The 19,614-nt window shown below is 39.7% G+C and overlaps 1 protein-coding gene across 2 annotated transcripts in view; it reads right to left on the reverse strand.

Annotated features, from left to right (window-relative positions):
* Positions 1-19,614, reverse strand: part of CDK6 (cyclin dependent kinase 6) — a 131,883-nt gene that overhangs the window by 14,843 nt on the left and 97,426 nt on the right. For both annotated transcript variants that reach the window (XM_074897988.1, XM_074897989.1), the window contains exon 5: positions 15,266-15,375. In XM_074897988.1, the coding sequence (XP_074754089.1) occupies positions 15,266-15,375 (110 nt within the window). The remainder of the gene's footprint in view (positions 1-15,265; positions 15,376-19,614) is intronic.

The following is a 19,614-nucleotide window of genomic DNA, read 5'->3' on the forward strand; positions in this document are numbered from 1 at the left end:
GCAGATCTGTTCCTGGGCAGAACTACTTCAGCATCCATCACTTAACACTACTTTTTGAAATGGAACAGCCTTGATAGGTTGAAGGTCCTTCACTTATTCCCTCAGCACACACGTCAATTCTCTTATCTTCTCCAGAAGATTTGTAGGTTTATTTCACCAGGGCTTTAAGAATTGTTATCTCAGCTCAGGGAGCATGATATAACAGTGGCATTTTGAAAATAGTCACAACATTTGAAGCAACTTCTGGAAATACATACACAACTGACCTTGGAAAAAAGGAAAGGAAAAAAAAGTATGGTCTTTGCTTGGAGTGGCAAAAGGAGCATTCCTCTTGTTTATACTGACAGTTCTACCAGCAAAATGATTTAACAATTTGTGTGTTAAACACCCACCCCATCACTGCACACAGCTGAATTACATCTATCTTGTCAGTCAGCAGTTTGAAGTTTAATTATATAACTAAACTGCAGAGTTCTGCATTTTTATAGCATCCTGGAAGAACTGCTGGTATGACAAATACAATATGATCATTCTTTTCCCGTGATCACTTATTAAGTTTTCTATATTCTCTTTCTCATGAATCTATTTCATAACCCCTTTCTAAACTTGCACTCTCTATAACTGCCATGCTTCTTTGCTCTTCTTGTGCAACTCAGTTTTAGGGTTTGAAGGCAGTAACTGAACTATGGATTAGATAAAGGCTGTCCTATGTGTGTGGATAGGAGCCAAGAGGGCTACTTCCTTTCTAATTCACTCACATAAGCAATGGGACAAATAAGTGTGCAGGATGCTGTGCACAGGCAGTGTGTGTGTGTCTGTGCAGAGCTCAGGAAAATCCTCACCTCCAGGTGTTTGTGCCTGTGAACAAATTTGCCCACATTTTCCTTGAAATGATCTAAATTCTCCTTCCAGAGGATGCCAGAGCTGGTTTTTACCACAGCTTTCGTTTAACTCACTTAAAAATCCAGCAGACAGCACTCCAAAATGACATTTTAGTGAGAGCATGAAGGTGCTCTTTAATGCTGTATTTTATGATAAACTATATCACAGCAAAAGACCAACTTTCAAGGTAACCAACAGAAGTCTGTTCCTAGTCTTTATTGTTTACACAAAAGAAATGAAAGTCATCTTCTACATGAACTAACTACTCCTTTATCCTGTATGAAATTTCATTGTGAATAACTTATTCAAATCACAGTTTTCAGAGATACAGAATTAATTTTTTGTAGTTCCATAACTTTTCCTGCAATGCCAAGATGACTCAGAAAGCTCATCAGCTGACATTTACCTTCTTTACTGGTCTACAAAACCCTTTTAAAATGGACTTCGCTCTGAGAGTGCCTCTAATGTTGGAACTAGTTTTTATCAAGGAGATACGTAACAGATTTTCAAGTCTGAGGCCCTCTAAAATTCAATTCAAGTTCCACAAACTGATTATATTTTCAATCAGATTGCTTTCCAAGTAAAGCTTTAAACAAAAAGATTTTGGGCCATTAGGTTGATTTATCCTGGAGTAAAGAACTCTTTTTAAACAGATGTGTTGTCATTCTTCTATCAGCTGAAAGTCTATGCACACCTAATTATTGCCTGAAGGAAACTACCTCTGATTCTTCTGTATCAAAGGAGAAGCAAGTTAATGTAAAGGGAATACATATACTACACATACTGGTTCATTCAATCTGCCCAAAGATACTTAGCAAATTAACATCCAAGTATGTGTTCCCAGGTTTTCTAGGGTTTTATTTCTTTCTCAATAATGCTAAGAAGCTTCACAGACAAAAGTTATACCCTACAGATAAAAGAGCTTATACTCTAAATACGTAATATAAAATCCTAAGAAAGGACAGAGTTATAAATGATGTATCAGTTCCATCATTATGAGTCACCCAGAAGATGGTATATCTATTTGACTAAATTACTCTTTTTTTTTTTTTTTAAATTCTAGAGCTAGGAAGAGTAAGGCAGAAAAGCAAATATCCAACTATAAAAGCATAAGAAAAAAAGTCTGAAAGACAAAATCTTTTCTGTCATCTGCAGTAGTACAGTGACAGAGTGATAATGAGGTAACAGAGGCTGCACATGGGCACTCTCCAAGACTTCAGACAAGAGAGCTCCAATAGATGTCAAATTTCCATATTTGAAGGGAAACATAGAATTTGAAATGTTCTACACATTCTAGGACATAAATTTCCCAATACAGGATAAAATCCAAGAAAAAGCTTTCTTTTTTTTTCCTTTTTTCTTTTTTTTTTTTTTCCCCTCTGCAAAATAAGCTAAGAGAGAGAATCCTTGGATTTTCTCTCCAACTGGGCTTGAGCTGCTCCTATGTGGTATTGAGTACATTTTGATCTATGATCACTTCTGTTGTCCCCATATTAGGTGTTACTGGCATATGTTGCACTAAACCTCTTTAAATTTTCAGATAAACCTGAAACATCAGAAGAAGTACCGCTCCCCTGCAACTAGTATGTCTCATCACCTTCAGCTGTAATAAAACTCTCTTGGTCAGAAAAAAAATCTCTGAAAGGGGAGATCAGAGTTATCAGTTTTACTTAAACAGTAAACTGTTATGTGAGCAGAGGTGAAATTTCAACTTCAAACTTCTCCAGCTGCTGAGTCTGAGTGTCAAAAGACATGAAAGTGGATTAGAAGGATGGTGTGAAGAAAATACTTTAATTTTTAGCAGCTGTGCTGGCTTACAATGGATTCATAAACACCTGCGGAGAAACTTGCGATAAGCATTTAAGGTAGAAAGCATATATAGCAACCATCCAAGGAAAACTGATACAGTTTTCAAAGGCCAGTTAAACTAGATATAACTTTGCCCTAAGCAATACTTTGTCCCATGCAATACAGTCTGCCACTCGGACTGGAGAAGCTGCAAGATTTACATTCACTGCCCCTGACAGTGCATAGCAATCTGAGTCCACCTACTGAGAGCTCTCCAGTTACTTATCCTGTTCAGCTATTAGTGATTTCACATGAAATCTTTTTTTTTTTTCCCACTTGAATCCTGACCAAAAGAAAGAGTTTAATTTCTTATATTAAAGAGAAAGACCAAAAAGAAGAACTTCTAGGTGACAACACTGCTCAGAGACCACCCTCCCCTATGCAACTGCAGCGTTAACACACCTCATGCTGTAGATTTGTGTGTTTCAAAGCCCCCCAAAATAATTTTGGGACAATTGTTATGCTGTTATCTCTGCTTTGCCATTACTAGAGCCATAGCTCTGCTTCTGTGTTGTCCATGGCACAACTCTATTGGCTTCTGGCATTATTTTAATGGGAATAGCATACAATTCTGCCTTTACAGAATGCATGTTTCCTCAGCCTCTGAAGTACTGAGCATCTGTAGCTCCTTGAGCCACCCCACATCTTGAACTTTTCAGTCCCCCCAGGGACACCCTCATGTCCACTACAAGCGGTTCCCCAAGATCCAGATGGAGTTGGCTGTCATTTCTGAAAAAAATCTGATTTGCTCAGAATTAAAAGACCAGAATCCTCTTCTAGAGTAAGTCAATAACCAAGTAAAAGCTTCCTTCCATGGTAAGCCATTTTATGCCTTGTTTTTCATATTGTTGTGGCTGGAGTGTTTGCCAAAAATTGGGAGTTCATGAAAAAGTCTGGGCCCTCTTTAAGGTTGAGGAGATGAGCAACACCTCCCTTTCTTTTTTACAATTACTTTCCAGAAAAGGAAAACTGATTCCAAGGCAGGAGAGGAGCAAGCAAGCCTGTTTCTGTGCCTCAGTGGGTAGGACACCTGGCCAGGATACAGTTCTGACTTTGTACATACACTCTTTCATTGCTAATGATCTGATGAGATCTAGTTGTAACTGAGTATCTTCATTCCTACAGCAGCAGAATATGATTCATCACTGACAAACAGGCTTCATTTAACAGCTACAGACAGGAACATTTCTGAAAAATCTCTTGCTACATACACTTCTTTAGATGCTGAAGGCTTGCACTCCAATTATTTGGATATAAAGAGCACTTAAAAAATTATTCAGTTGTATAGAACAGTGTGTATGCTGTACTGACATAATACTAAAACCTGCTTTGTGGACATAATTCAATAAAAAAGTAATCTGATAATCACTATAGTTGGTCAAATTCTGGATGATATAGCTGATTGAGTCATTTATCTTTAGGCAACTGATCTAGACTCAGTCAAAATCAATAGTAACCAAATCTTCATGCCAATTTACTCCCGTTCAGTAGAATAAATTAGTGGAAATGAAGTAATTCCTTGGATGAAATTCTTATTTGACAAATGTCTATATTCCAAAAGCACTTATTACTGACAAACGTGGATGTGTGAGGAGAGAAGATATGGATATGGAGAATATTTAAGTAAAAGAAGAAATACTGCATCAGAGATTGTCTTTGAGTTGCCTCCGGATGGTATGCTTTCAGAACATCTATAAAAGGAAAGCAGGGCACATCATGCATGAGTTTCTGGAAGAAGTCATATGGTTTGACCACGCATAGCCAGTCTGCTGTTTCCTGAAAGACTGCAAAACATGAAGCATCCTGCCAGCATAAGAGGGCAGCCTGGCATGTCACATGCTGACATCAAGAGCTCTCAACTTGTCAAATCCTGGCTCTGTCTCTAGCAGAGTCAGCGTACCATGGTGGCTGTGTCTCACGTGGACTCATCTGTACAGGGCCAGCGTGTCAGCAAGTCAAGCAGAGCATGCAAGTGAATGTGATGGCCATGCCACAGGTGTTATGCAAACAAAAATTAGGAGCAAGGTAACAACATGTGTATTCATATCACAAGGCGAATTGTAACTTCTGAGGAAGAAGGGAGAGGAACTAGGGAGAGCTGTATCCTGCCATGCTTCTCTATTTTTTAGTACACAGGCAACATCAGGACCCTGAGGACTGATGGCAGCGGAAGCTCCAGCTATGTGTGGGGATCACGTGTGCTGCTCTGTGGCAATCAGCATGCACATGCAGGAGAGGCTGTGGCCACCTCCCTTCGTCCCCAAATTAGGACTCTATCTAGGTCTTCAACATCTGCAACTACAGCGAAAGTACAGACTCCCAGACCAGCTGGCAAGTGCTCTGCAGTGGTCTGAACCCTGTGGCATAGGTAAGCTTTTCCACAAAGGCAGCGGGGAACTGCCTCTGGGCACTGCAGTTCCCTTAGAGAAACTGTTTTCCAGAAATCTAAATATCAAACTTCCTCTTGCTTTCTCTTTGACATTTTGAGCTCTCCTCTCACAGCCAATTATTTACTCCTACAAAGTAGCAAAACATTTCAGAAAGCTGTGATGTTTTGCTCTGCTGTCCTTAGCTGTTTTTAAACTGTCATCCATTCCTTCAGGTGCACTTTCCACTTCTCCTATGCAGATTTATGATTTTTTTTAGATGTAAAGAGCGTCTAACAGCTTTGGTGAGCACCTACATATGGAGAAGTTCTAGTGCAAAGCTGTTGAGAAGAAAAGACACATATGCGAGACAGGTTTGTCCTATACACTTCTTAACTATTACATACTATTTTTATGACTGAACAATGGTAGCTAATGATTAGATTTCTTTTCTGGGTAATCAAATGCAAAAAACTCAGTAAAGCTGCCCAGATCAAAACTTCTGACTAGACATTCAATTTGGAAAAAAACCCCACACCTGGAAGCTCAGCCACATGAGCCACTGTTAAAATCCAGTCTTTCTCCCTGCTCTCCAGAGTGCACCAGTGTCCAGTAAAGGATCGCATATACCCACTTGGAGTTTAAATACCTTTTTGTAGCCATTTTCTTATGAAAGAGAAAAGTAAATAAAAACAATGTTTAGTTCTATTACGAGTCAAACAAAAGTACACAGAGCTTCCCCCGGCCAAACTCTAGGCAAAAAGCAAAGCTTCTCTCAGCCAAGTTCCTGAAGAGGGAAGCTGTGTGAATGAGCCAGGAGACCCTTTCAAAAGGAAAGTCTTTGGGCAGCGTACAGCTGGCTAGCCCTCTCCAGGTTGGAGAGGAAGGGGCACGGGTAGCATTGCCCTGCTTCTCTCCTGTTCTCTGGCTGGTGGAGTGACCGCTGAAAGCCATCTGCAGCTGGGGATACTATCAAAGCAACCCTCAGGCTGCTCTGGCTTATCCCGGGAATGAACTTGTCTTTGAGATGCTCCAGAAAACACAAAGGTGATGCACCTTCACACTGACAGGCCAGCAGCTGTGCCGAGCACAGCTCAGAATGAGGGACCCAGGAATTTCTGCTGCCAGCTGCATTTCCAAATATCTGTTACAAATGCTATGATGTTAAAACCAAGGACTTAGAAATATCTACATCATGACTGACATGTTGTGGTCTTTATCCTAGCCACAAGGTCTTTTTCTCTGACCTCTGGCCAGGCTAATTCAGATTGTCACAGACTGGAATATCACCCCTCTAAGGAATGTATATTTTTTCAAGGATGATGTGTTCAGGAGGATTTCAGACCAGTGCTGTGTCACCTGCACATGAAGAAGCTATGGGAAGTTTTCCAGGAGGGGAGCGCTCTTGTGAGCTCCTGCAGTTGCCGACTGCCAGCCCAGAGCCACCCGTGGCCCCAGTTCCTTGGGCACTGCCTGGCCTGACATGACCCCGCACCTGAAGTTAACAGTCAGAGTAAACTTGGTCAGCTAACACTGTTTCTGTGGGTCTTCTTACCCCTGCCTCAAGGTTCCCTTCTGTTTTTTGTCATGGGTAGTGACAGTTTTTGGTTTCTATGGTTTATCAACGGTTTCCCTTACCAACAGATCTATTCCTCTGACTGAAAGTCTGGCACAGCTGGAAACTAAAAGGAAAACCACAAGTGAATGGCCTGGCACTCACTTACCACTCATCTCCAACCACAGACCGATACAGTTACTGGATTTGACTAACGGCTATCAATCAGCCCAACTGTAGCCACTTAGAAAGGTATCTGCTAGAAAAGGCTTGAGGGAAAATGTGAACTAAAACCCAAGGTATTTTACTTTTAATGGGGTGATGCTGTCTTGGAAACTCACATCTATTTTGTACTGAATAATTAGTGGTATGATTCTGACGGTTTGCCCTTCTCTCCATTAATGTGCGTTTGTCCTCTGCCCAAACCCAATGGGAGTTCTGCCTCAGAGGTCAGATTAAACAGAAAACAATCCTGCTTATTTGAAAACTGGAATAACATGAACAAGTGCAGTCTTTTGCTTTCCTTTGTTAGTTAAGTTTGAAGGAAAATGTCATTGTTGTTCAATCAGATCACTAAGGTCGCTAAGCTAAACTGTGGCTTGGGTCCATTCAACTTAAAAAATATCTTTGTAATAGGCTGGCCACTTATCTGGGGTGGAAGAAAAAATCCTATTTTATTAGGTCTGGTTTGGAAAAACCATTAGCCTCCCACACACCCATATGCACATGAATGGCAGAAGAATAAAGGAGGAAAAGTGCAAAGCGCAGAATTTTGAATGCTGACAAGATCTTTCCAAGGAACGAACCTTCTCCCAGTACAGTTGGTCTGGACTGTGGTGAACTTTTATGGCACTTGCAACTTAAATCATTCTTGTAACAAAACAAGATAATTTCCAAAAATGGCAAAAACAAACTCAGGCCAGAACTGCACAGTACCTTGGTTCAAAGGTTCAAATCAAGCTGTGCAGCTTTTACAGTTCTAAGCTGCAACATCCACCTTTGCTTGTTGAAACAAAGACAAAACAGAAAAGGGAAAAAAAAGTTGTTGTTTTAATTTTCCTGTTACCAAAATCTAACTGTGAGCACAGACAAGTGAATGATTACACTTTTGAGCTCTTGGTCCACTAGATATGCTGGTTTAAGGTTCACTGGAAAACACCAGATAATATGATTGCAAAGTCTGTGTTTAAAATTGCTGCATGATAAAGAGAACAGTTCTCTCTTAAACCACATTTAAGATGTTTGCCAGTTTATACAGAAAAAGCAACTCATAAGCAGCATTTATGACTGTATTTACTCAGTTGCTTTTTGTCTAGATGTCTCTATTGTCTTGGTTTTATTATACCTTCCCTCCCAATATACACTTATACTTTTTTTTTTTCTTTTTCTTTTATGGATTTGTCTTCTGCTCCCTCTATTTCTCTCTTCTTTCCAACATAAGGAAGATTTGAAAATATACTACAGCTCTCTTATCTCTCCGCATTTGAAAGGCATTTCAGAAATGTGTTGAAAATAAGAGAAAAGAGGGAAAGTTAGGCTAAGAGCTGAAAAAAAGGTAGAAAATTTACCATATAGAGAAATACAGGATCTAGCAGGCAAAGCAAAATATTCTTACTGATTAGATATGCTGAAGCACAGGAAAATAACTGACAAAGAATTAAACATCTGAAATGAGACAAAGTTGTGTCAGAAGTATGCCTCACAATTCCACACATGGCAGTATTCATATTTTAGAGTCTATTATCTTTAGAGTATTTTTTCAGACTGTTCACAGTACTATTCTTGTATGTGCAGAAAGGTAAAACAAAACTGAATTCTTCACTACTATCAGTCAGAGTTGCCTTTCTTTCTCTGTACAGTGTGACCAGGATTTCATCTGCAATATCCATAAGCACAGTAAGAAATTAAAAACCGAGTTTGATGACAACAGTGTGCAAAACAACTATTAATAAAGATAATTTTAAAAAGACAAGAAATTGTCCTTCTCTACAGAAGTCCTGGTGATTTTTCCATTATTTCCTACCCTACATAAATCATGCTAAATTTATCCATCGATTTCAGTCTGAGACAGAGTTTCATTTATGGCATATTATAGGAATACGTGGTCTCTCTCTTTTGGTCCTGTCCAAACCGAAGTATCTTCAGTCACATCTTTGCCTGCACTGATGTACTTGGGCTATGGCAAGAATATGTACTGTACTTAGAAAAACAAGCTCCATGTTAAGTTGCATGGTATTTTGCTGCTAATGCTGCAGTATATTATACTTCACTATACTGTTGTTTACAGGCTTTAAACAAATGATTCTGCCCCCCAATGCTTTGAATAAATGAACAATATTAATGGAAAACATTTTTAAGTGACATCATACTGTTATTTAATTTGAAGTGAGAGTCACTTAGTACATATAAATCCTACTTATCAGGTATGCATTCACAAAGTTATGGATTCATTGTCTGTTCCTCAAGACCGTTCAACAGTGAAGCAACTCATTGCAAGGAATGACTAACCCAGGATATGTCTGGAGGAGAGGGCACAGTACTTCAAATCTCCAAGCAATTCTCTGCTATAGCAGAATTCCTGTGAATCACTTTCCCCAAAGCCCACCGTCCTCTCTGCTTCATTCCGCAGATGAAGAACATGCTTAGGCAATTGAGAACCTGTGGTTCTGCTATTGAACATACGTTGCCAGATGTATACCTAATTTTTTCAAAGTCCAACCTTAAAAGATCACATCTGTGAGCAATTAGCACCTATAGGAACAGCTAATTCAGACCAAATGATGGCATGATGAAACTGATGCTAGTTAGGAGAGCAGATTCAAGGGTGAACTGGACTGCAGATAATTTCTGAGATAAAAGCTGCCCGCCCCATTCAAAGCACCAGAGAACCTGCAGGCTGTTATGAGTTATCACTTTGTTGCCTGTTGATAACAAATGGGAGTATGTGCCTCCTTCTCTGGATAAGGACATGCATACAGTAGCTCACATACTGATGGCCTGATTTCCTTTGCAGCTACCTCTGTGTGTGTGTGTGTGTGATATTTTAGCAGACAGATAACAACAATCATTCTAGCAGAGTGGCTTACATTCTTGCAAATTTAGCTTCAACACATGCTTTTGATTGTGCTACACAGTCTTACAAAGACCAGAAGAGAGACACTGTGAATTCCAGCCTCAGCTCTTCAACTGCCAGTTCTTTTACAGAGATCATTTCAACCTAGTGCTGTACCGCGCACATTAACAGAGATTAGCTCCACTACTCTTTGTGCCACTCTGTTGTGCTGAATTGTTTCGAGAGAGGCTACAATCCCCTTTGAAGTCAGGGTTAATTTCAGCAATGATTTCAGTGAAGCCGGGACACATGATCCAGCTGAGTTCTTCTTTTCCCTCAGTGATAAAAGTTCAAACTTTCCTATCCAGCTTCAGGTTTTGAAGACAGCTTAAAAACAGGTGTTCCTGTTACACTGGGCTATTTTCTTCTGCAACCACTTGACCATATTTATTCTGCAAAGCATTAACTGAAACTTAAGCTGCAGAGCCAACTGCTCTTCCCTCGCTCACAAGTAGAGGTGGAATCCAGGGGAAGGTGGGTGCCCCGTCTCATTCCACAGACCTATTGTCCACCTGGTCCTGGAGTTGACACAGCAAAACTACATGCAATGGATCTGATGGCCGCATTTTAAACTCTACTAATCTATGGCTTGTTTGGAAAGAGGAATAAAGATTTACTATATTTTAGTGTGAAAGATTCTTTACAATTACTCTGTGCTGTAAGACATTGTACCTAAGAATGAATACGTGTGTATTGCTATTTTTTTTAAACCTGTTAAATGTTTTATGATTAAAGGAAGCCTGTAGGTCCTAAATGTAGTGCTCACATCACAGCCTAATCACCAGATGAGGCTCTCAGCTTTGATTTTATCACATTTATACACATTACCTAGAGCAACAAAGTCTCGGGCTCATGACTTTTCTACACACAGAGATGTAACTCCTCTAATTGGACAAATTTATACCACTGAAATATGACTTATATGCCTACAGCTTGTTTCCCTATGTCCACTGTTTGTGCCCATGAGGGAACGTGTCTCATCATTTTATTAAAGTCACACATCTCTCTTCTGCTGCTACAATTTTCAAGCATGGCAGGTAATGCAATAACTGTCTCACATATATTAGGAACTGGCAGAATAAGCTGAAAAATGAGACAACCACTAAAAACATGATTTAATATTTAAAAATGAATAAATAATAACCTCATGCTATTTGTGCCAGTCTTGTGGCTTATGAAATTCTGGGACTGATGACCATACCAACAGCAGGCTGATTAAAACACCATGGAGCTGGTGCATGAACAGTCTCAGAAGGGCATGTGCACAGTATTCATTTCCCTCTCAGGTGGATGAAGCTTAGGCACTGAGATAATACTGTTTCACTTTTTGGTTTGGGGAGGTGGAAAAGCTTTTTGGGAAAGGACTGTCTTTCAAGTTTTGGGTTTGAATTAGTACCTGTAATGTTTTGAAGACTGCACATGCAGTCACAACACTGGCTGCTCTAAAATGTATGACTTCTTCAGCTTGACTGGGCTGTAAATGTAACATAGGCTACAAAAATTGATGGTCTCTTCTGATGAATTTTAGCTCTGTATTTACTTCAAAGGAAGACAAATGCAGTTGCTTGTGCAATATTATAGTTAAACTTGCCTAACTGGAATTATATAGATATCTGACTCATTAGTCCCACATATACGCCTATTAACACCCTACTCTGCAGGATTAAAATCATATAGGATTGTGGTTCTTAAGACTAGGCATGTACAGATGCACTACAAACTAAGCATTGAAACATTTCAACATTTTTTCTCAAGACTGCCTACTCAAAAGAGAGCCTAAGACTGGTGATCTCTGCTTTCTTTTACAGATCATTTCACCCAGATTTAGAATCCAGTCTTGTCATTCACCTTGATTATTACCTAATCCAAGCAAGAAGAGAGACCCTTTTCCCCTAAAACACTGTTCATGCTTTCCTGCTTTGGAGCTGCCAGCAGTCCTTGGGCCATCTGGGAGAGTTACCTGTATCCAGACAGAAATGGATGCTACTCCCATGTTTGCCTTTCTCTTTAATGAGTGGTTCACTAAGTAGGAGTTACAAGGCCCTTCCTACTGGCCAGGAAAATGCTCAGCCTCAGAGTGAAACCTTTTTATAAGTAATCCTTACTTTTACCTAAACATAAAAAAAAAAAAAGCACTTATCTTGCTGTGCCAAAGGATGCCCCCATGCCTTTGCCCCCCCGCCAGTCCTGCCAGCTGTACCTCTGAAGGATTCTGTGATATGGTAGGAAACCATAGCGTACCTTACAATTTTCCTTACTGGTTATTATTATCAATGCACGATAGCTTTGAAATCACAAAGAAAACAGTCATTGTGACAAATACATTTACATTTTTGTTAGACAAGGACAGTCCATCCAAATGTGTCCAGAAGTCACTGCAACCTGCTTAATTAGACAAGAAATTGAAAACCTGAAACTACCATATAAGGAAAATTTCAAGTAATGCTTTATTTGGAGTGATCTTATGAGCAGTGCACATAGACAGAAAAAGATGCACAAAACAGAACAGTTTCTGCATACACCTGACTACTGTGAAATTTATTGCTGATCTGTAAGTAGAGTAGGATCCTTGGGAATCTGTGCGAGGGGTTTCAGGACACAACCTTTGTGTGTTCACGTATGCTGAAGCCTACAAATCTGCACCATAGCTAAAATGTGAGTGTTTTAAATAGAGCTATGACTTTCTACAAATCTCAGATTGCAGGAAAAATGCCTTCTCACCTGAGAAGTGCCATTTGTTTAGCTGAATTAGCCAAGATGAGAGAAATGTTCAAATTTATTCTAGGTGTATCTAGATAGAGTTATATTGATTGTATTTTTTTGTGTCTATGAATTCCTTTATACACTTTTGTGTATTTCGGATCTATTTCTTAAACAAATACTTCATTTGTATTTGTCTTAAACTGTTTTGAACTAAGGGTGGTCTAAATTAAATGAGGTGCCTTCCACTCTGAGGCATAGCAATCTGTAACACAGGGACTGGACCATTCATACAGAGCTCACCTCTCTCCTATACTTGTTCAAACCTGCAGTACCCTGACTGTGTTTGTAACAGCCTACAAAACTATATTCTAGCAAACTCAAACTGCCAAATATCTTCTTGGCATAAACGGGATTCTGATATATTTTGTGATGCTGTGTTGTGTTTTATTTAGAAACCCATTCCAGTGAAGTCTCCAGGATATAAAAAAGCTCAGAAGATTCTCAGTACTTTTCTTAAAAATTACAGAGCTTTAAAATCTTTCAAAGATAAAGCAAAAATGAGCAGGGAAAGAAGGCAACAAGTACCCAGTAAGACAGTAAAAAGAAAAGGTTGTCTTAATGTCAAACCAACATCTACTTCTAAGCGTTAGCTGCGTTCTCATACTCGTATCCTATCAGCACCAGTGGAAATGCAGATTGCTGATTACCCAAGGGCACTACCATTTTCCAGCAGAAATAACTGTTGCATTTATTCAATCTTTTGGAAATAATCCATGGAGTTTGCAAAATTTTACAGTTTATTGCTACCAAGGTCACAGTAACATGGGTTTTCTTTTGCAATCCATCAGGAGAATCCGAAAGACAACATATACAGAGAATATTGCAACATTAACCCAATATAACAGTCCATGGAGATAGCATTCAGTGCTGTTGACTGTAGCTTCATGGCAATGAGCCTTGAGATTAGTCTTCCAAATCATGCTTGTATACTGAAGTATGTGAAAGTCATATTGTTTCCAATGAAACAACACAGTACATACAGACTTGGCACATTCCTGACCTCTACAGTTTTTGACATTCTCCCTAATTTAGGACTAAGAATGTCAGACTGACCCTGCATTTGGCAAGAATAATATAAGTCCTGGTTTTATCAAACTCTGCTTCAAGTCAGATCTCATTCCCATTTTAAAAAAACCCTCTGCTTTCGTAATATTAATGTAATATTTGCATTTGTAAACAACTAGAAAATTTAACTGTCCCTAATTTAATTTCCTGTGTTGGGTTTGGAGAGTTAGTGAGGCTCGTACATCATAAAAGGAAAAATAAAAGTAAACTGGTGGTGCTTGTGTATGGCACTATTTATTATCTGTCAGAATACTGCAAATTAAATGAGAAAAAATGAGGGTTTTGAGTTCTTGGTTGTTTGTCCTGTATCACTCTCATTGCAAATGCCAAAATGAAGTTGTTGACTCTGCTATTTAAATCAGAAAATGTATCAATGGCTTAATGCTATTGTGAACCTGGCAGTATATGGGATAAGACTAAATATTTAAAAGTTTGCAATGGAGGGTTTAATTGATACTCCTAAAACCCACATTCTTTTTTTCTCTCATTTTCTGATCTCATTTCTTAGTCAGAGACAGAGAGGGTGGAGTATAATTATTCTACCCAGGCCATTTGACCAGGCAAGAAGCCCAAGAAAAATGATTTTTCCATATACTAACATTAATAAGTAGAGAATCCCAAAGTTATTTTGCAAGACTTCAATTAGTATTTTGCACCTCATGTTGTATAAATTAAATAGTTGTTTCTCAAGGCCCCTGCAGTATGGCTTGTAAATTATACTGATTTTGGGTTTTAGGCAACATAGTGTATCATTTTCTTTTACATTTTCTTTATGTACATTGTCTGATTTCACAGTGGGTATTGTTATAAAATGCTATACAGTTTCTACATGGAGATCACCTAGCTAATGACAACGTGCACTTTTTGCAGTAAGCTCAACCAAAATGCATGTGATGATTGGGTTAATATTGAGTCAGATTTACCTTGTTAAGGTTGTTGGGGGTTTGTTCTTCTCCACACCCTACATGGTACAACCTCCGTATTAGTGTCCTTCCATGGGGAAAGACCAGTACACAAGTGTTCCTCTCACATTCACAGTTCAGCTGCATCCAGCTGTAATATTATGTAGCAAGATTGTTCTGAGAGCCAATTTAATTGAATCAGCCAAAAAAAGAAGTCTTTTATCTGTTTACTGACTACATTTAACATCTCTGTTAGCTTACACTCAGGCGAAATACTTTATTCTTAAAAAAATTCCACCTCTGTTTCCCACCTCTAGAAATCAACTTTACAGTGACTTCTAAGATCTCAAATATGCCAAGTGGGGACTCTGAGCAAACACCTCCAATGCACAAACTTCAGACCATAAAGACTCTGCTGACCACCATGCTCTGCCCTCCTCAGGGTAAATCCTTTCCAGAATTCAGCTTTACTCAAATTGATCAACAGGCTCTCTAGTCCACTTTTATCTGCATTTGGATTCAGGTATAACAGGAATACAGCAATGCTCATACAGGCTTTACCAAGACCTGAGGCAGACTCCCATCAAAAAAGAAAGACTTGAAGGTAGCAACAAATATGAACTTGCAATGGGTATTTACACTTGCAAATAAAACACCTTATCAAGGCTTTTCCAATATAAACGTGATCCAGTGTATTGTACCAGACTTTACTGCACATTTTTTTTCAAATTTCAAATGAAAAACATGAAGAAAATAAAACTGCATTTCTTACTTTCGACGGAACATTTCTGCAAATATGCAGCCAACACTCCAAAGATCAACTGGTGTTGCATAGCTGGACTGAAGCAAAACTTCAGGAGCTCTATACCACAAAGTAACAACCTGGAAAACAAAAAGGAACATGAGAGAGCACACTTAGCTACAGAATTACCACTTCATAAGTGTTGTGTATAGAGCTCCTGTTTAGTTTAAACCAAACTGTAGAATTTTACAGGGAAAACTCTTTTGGCCAGTGGACAGAAAAGGGTCCTGTATGGAAAATCTCCGTATGGATAGCTGCAGTGATGATGAGTTGGGAAGTGAGACCACTTCTTGTCAAGAACAGTGCAGTTCAGAGTACATCAAAAATACAACAGGGTACAGTGTTATCACAATAGGTGATAATCACAAACAGGTGTGATATCACAATACCGTAGCACACTACCAGAACAACTATGTGAAGCTTTTGCAACTTACAGACCCAAACACTTTTCAGTGGAGATTTGGACTCTCCAAATGTAGTCATCAGAGCCAAACTGAAAACAAATAAGCTAAGGAATACTGTGGGTTTACCCATAGGACAAATCAGAACCTGTAGCCCATGTCTGTCCTAAACCCTTCATAGTTCATGTATTAATTTTTGTGAAAGAAATAGAGCTAGCCAACCTGGCTAAACATGTCTGACCTGTCTCAAAAGTCCTCTCTGAAGAAACTGAGGAAATGGTAACTTGTTGGGTTGTTTTTTTTTTTTATCAGTTGGATACAGATTAAGTCAACACCCCCCAAGCTGCCCCTTACTAAAGGCATTCAGTGCTGTCCACTGTGATTTCCTTGCATACAGAGGTAGCTTAAACTGTCAGTTTTCAACTAAGCAACACAGCAGAGGGATCCTTAGCAGTTTTCTGCCCTTTATAGTTGTGACTGTCTCTGTCCACATGCTGCTGGTTAGACAAGGACTAACTTCTTTCACAATTTATTTCCAAATGATACACTCTTTCCCAGGGACATATGCCACGTAAAGCGTCTGCTTTTAGGCTGTTCTTGTCCTGGTGGTCATGTTGCAACATGCTGTAGAGACCCAGTGGGAATTTTACTGGCACTGCTCCATCGATGTACTTTGATGAGTCCTGCACACTGGACCCACAACAGAGATGGGACAGTTTATATTTATCCTTTTGTTTCCCACAAGTAGACCAAATACAGATGAAGTTGACTGTATCTTCAGTATATTTACAAGAGAACACAACGAGCTTCTTCAGAGTCCTGTGTGAGCTATTTTGCTGCTAGAATATAATCTCAGAATCTCGGAGTATCCTGCTCCTGATACCATTATAATCCAGCCATAACAACACATGATCATCAGCTAAATACCAATATTTTCTTAGTGTGTGTAATTTAAACTTCTGACTATTAATCTGGGGGCAGGGAAGGTCTCAACAATTACTTGCTTGTTCCTCCAATGAATACAAAGGTGGGAGATGCAGCATTCAGGAGAAGCATGAAACAAAGTAAAAACACTGAAAAGAAGCAAGTGCAAAGATAAGAATAAAAATAAATTTAAAAATTATGTTAACTAGGGTAGTGAGTTCTGAATTTCAAGACCAGTATGAAGAAATGTGTAAGAAGAGTGGGTTTTTTTAATGATAACAATATAATTGTCTTCTAAGCAAAAATAACAATGGAAGTAATCAGCCGAATTTGCTGGTCAAAGGCAGCTGAAACAAAAGCAAATACAACATTTATTACAATCATTACATGCCCTGACAGCCTTTGGAACTACTGAATGGCTATTGAAGGGAGGAGGTTCATGGATATTTGCACAAGTGGTCATATTTGCTAACAGTCCTCTTAAACACTTCGATCTCTATTCATAAAATTTGTCTGTGAAACAGTTCAATAACACAGTGCAAAGTACTGCACTGGCAAGCTAGGCTTCCAGATACCTGTCCACAGAAACAGACTCCTGTGTGGAAGCTGGGCATTATTTAACTCCAGTTGTCTTGTTCCTAATTTGGTACCATTTTTCTCTCTATAAAACCCAGAAAAGTTTCTTCTGAGATTCACTCCAGGGAAAGAAGACAAATGTAACTGGAGGTCAGGGATTTTTACTGGGGCTGCTCTGTCTTGAGTCAGACAGAACTCCTCCTAAAACACATATATGTTTTTTCCTGGCGAAATATACCTCTCAAACTGAACTGCACTTTTATTCTCTCAGTACATTCGTGGAAAAGCTTATTGAAGAAATTTTGCTTTGAGAAATTAGATATAACAGTTTCAACCTATTATTGTTTGTCAATGGCCGGGTGTAGTGTCAGGAGCAAGAGCTGTGTGGTCTCTGATCTGCGGGAATACCACCAAACCCGACAATTCCTGGTTTGAGATCCACACAGCTCTTCTCACACAGAGTGAAAGGGTGTCTTATTTTCCCCAATCCCACCAGCCCTGCCACATTAAGGCTCTGCACTCTCAGGAGTGGGGGACGCATGGTTGTGAGACAGTTTGAATACTTCTGACAATGTGTGCCCCAAACAGAAGTCTCTTTGCCAGGGAAATGCAGCACAGGACAGCTGCTGCTTTCCTGAGAGAAGCATCGCAGCTCATGGCTGGTCACTGGGTGCTCGCTCAGGTGGAACAGTGCTGTTTTCAGAAGGCCGCAGAAGCGTGCAGCATGTTAGCTGCTTCTCCCATGTGACCACTTACTGGCACAGTTCCCCAAGCATTTGCACCCTGCTACGCTCCATGCATGCATACACAGAGGACTGGGAGATTTTACTTCTGAGTAATTTGGAAACTTAAAACCTTTAAAAAAAATATTTCCAAAGTCTTACAGTTAATTCCAGCAAATGCCTGATTGCTTTATAGTCAGAGAGGAAGTAATCTGTGTTGAACTGTTTTGATACACTCTGTCATTACTGAGTAATTATAAAAGTGACAAAGTAACTTTTATCGTTTGTAATATGCAAGTCTGTGTTTCAAAATGTGAACCTGAAAGGGATCAAAATGTACTAAATGTCAGTTTGCACAGAAGTAATGCCACAGATGACTCCTCTAGTGCTCAGGGTCTTCTCCTGAAAAGAATAGGATGATGCAGATGATGCAGTGGTTTTGACACAGAGTTTCACACTCTCTTTCTCTTACCATAGAAACCAAGAAAATATTTGTGGACATTCCATTAACATTTGCAGATAAGTAGAAATGAAAATTATTCTGAACACAGGATATGGTGAGGTTGAACAACTAGATCATCACTTCCTCTTTAGCACAGTTCTGACTTAGAATGAAAAAACGCTTTGCTTAGGTAAGCCACACCACCAGTGAGACAGGCTCTCCCTAAGAGATAGAGCACTTGATAAAGTCCCATTTTTAGGACAAAAAATGCAAGCACCTGCATCTGTACATTTCACTTAAATTCTGTCTCCCCTGAAAATCTTACACACACGTAATGTGGCACATGGTGATTGCTCTGCAAGAAAAGGGGTTTGTGCTCACAGGCAGATGGAGATCTTAAATTCAGCACAAGACTTCTAAACACTTTGAAGGTTGTAGGCTTTAGTGACCATGTCGCGTTTTAGTCCTCTCATCTAATAAACTTCCCTCCTTTGTCTCCTTGTTTCTCCTCATCCTGCCTGGTCTCTTTAGCTCCTCTCTTACACCAGCCAGGTTCCTCCCAGCTGTCCCCCAATTTCCTGGCTCCTCTCCCCCACCTCTGTCTTTCTGCCACATGCCAGTGGGCCTCCCTGACTGAGTCACCAAACATGCATAAGCCCCTGCCGCTCACGTGCAAATAAATGCCTAGGTGGTCACAGCCTGCTGCCCTGCTGTGTCTCATGTGCTCTGCCTTCCCTCATGTTCCCCGTTTGCTCCCTTGCACCTTCAAATTCCCATGAATTTCACACCCCGTCCCCTCTTCTTCCAACCGCCTCCAAATGCTCCTCGGCCAAATTAGCTCCTTTTCCCGCTTGCTCCTCAGCCCACTCTGCCTGCCCCAAGAATACCCTATGACATTTGTATTCCACAGCTGAAGCTATACACAAAAAGATTGAGAATTATTCATACACTGGAAGGAGCACCTAAAGGAGTAACTATGCTCCTTTTCCAGTGCACATTTTATGTTTCCACTACCCAGATAAGATGGGATATCAGATAAGAATGATATCAGCACCTGTAGATCACTGCTTCTAACAATTCAAATGTCAATGGATTTAGACAGTACTTCAGGATGAAAAGAAACAAAATGTGATTCTGAAAGGTATTAAAAAGGAAAAGAACATCTGCAAAAGTCTACCAAGGCTACATATGACCCCCTAAAGGAGGAAATGTGCTCAGTGAGAAGCAAGGGGAGAGCTGCATTTAGAGTCAGAA

The sequence above is a fragment of the Athene noctua genome, chromosome 2 (assembly GCF_965140245.1).
Source record: "Athene noctua chromosome 2, bAthNoc1.hap1.1, whole genome shotgun sequence".
Taxonomy (NCBI): Eukaryota; Metazoa; Chordata; class Aves; order Strigiformes; family Strigidae; genus Athene; species Athene noctua.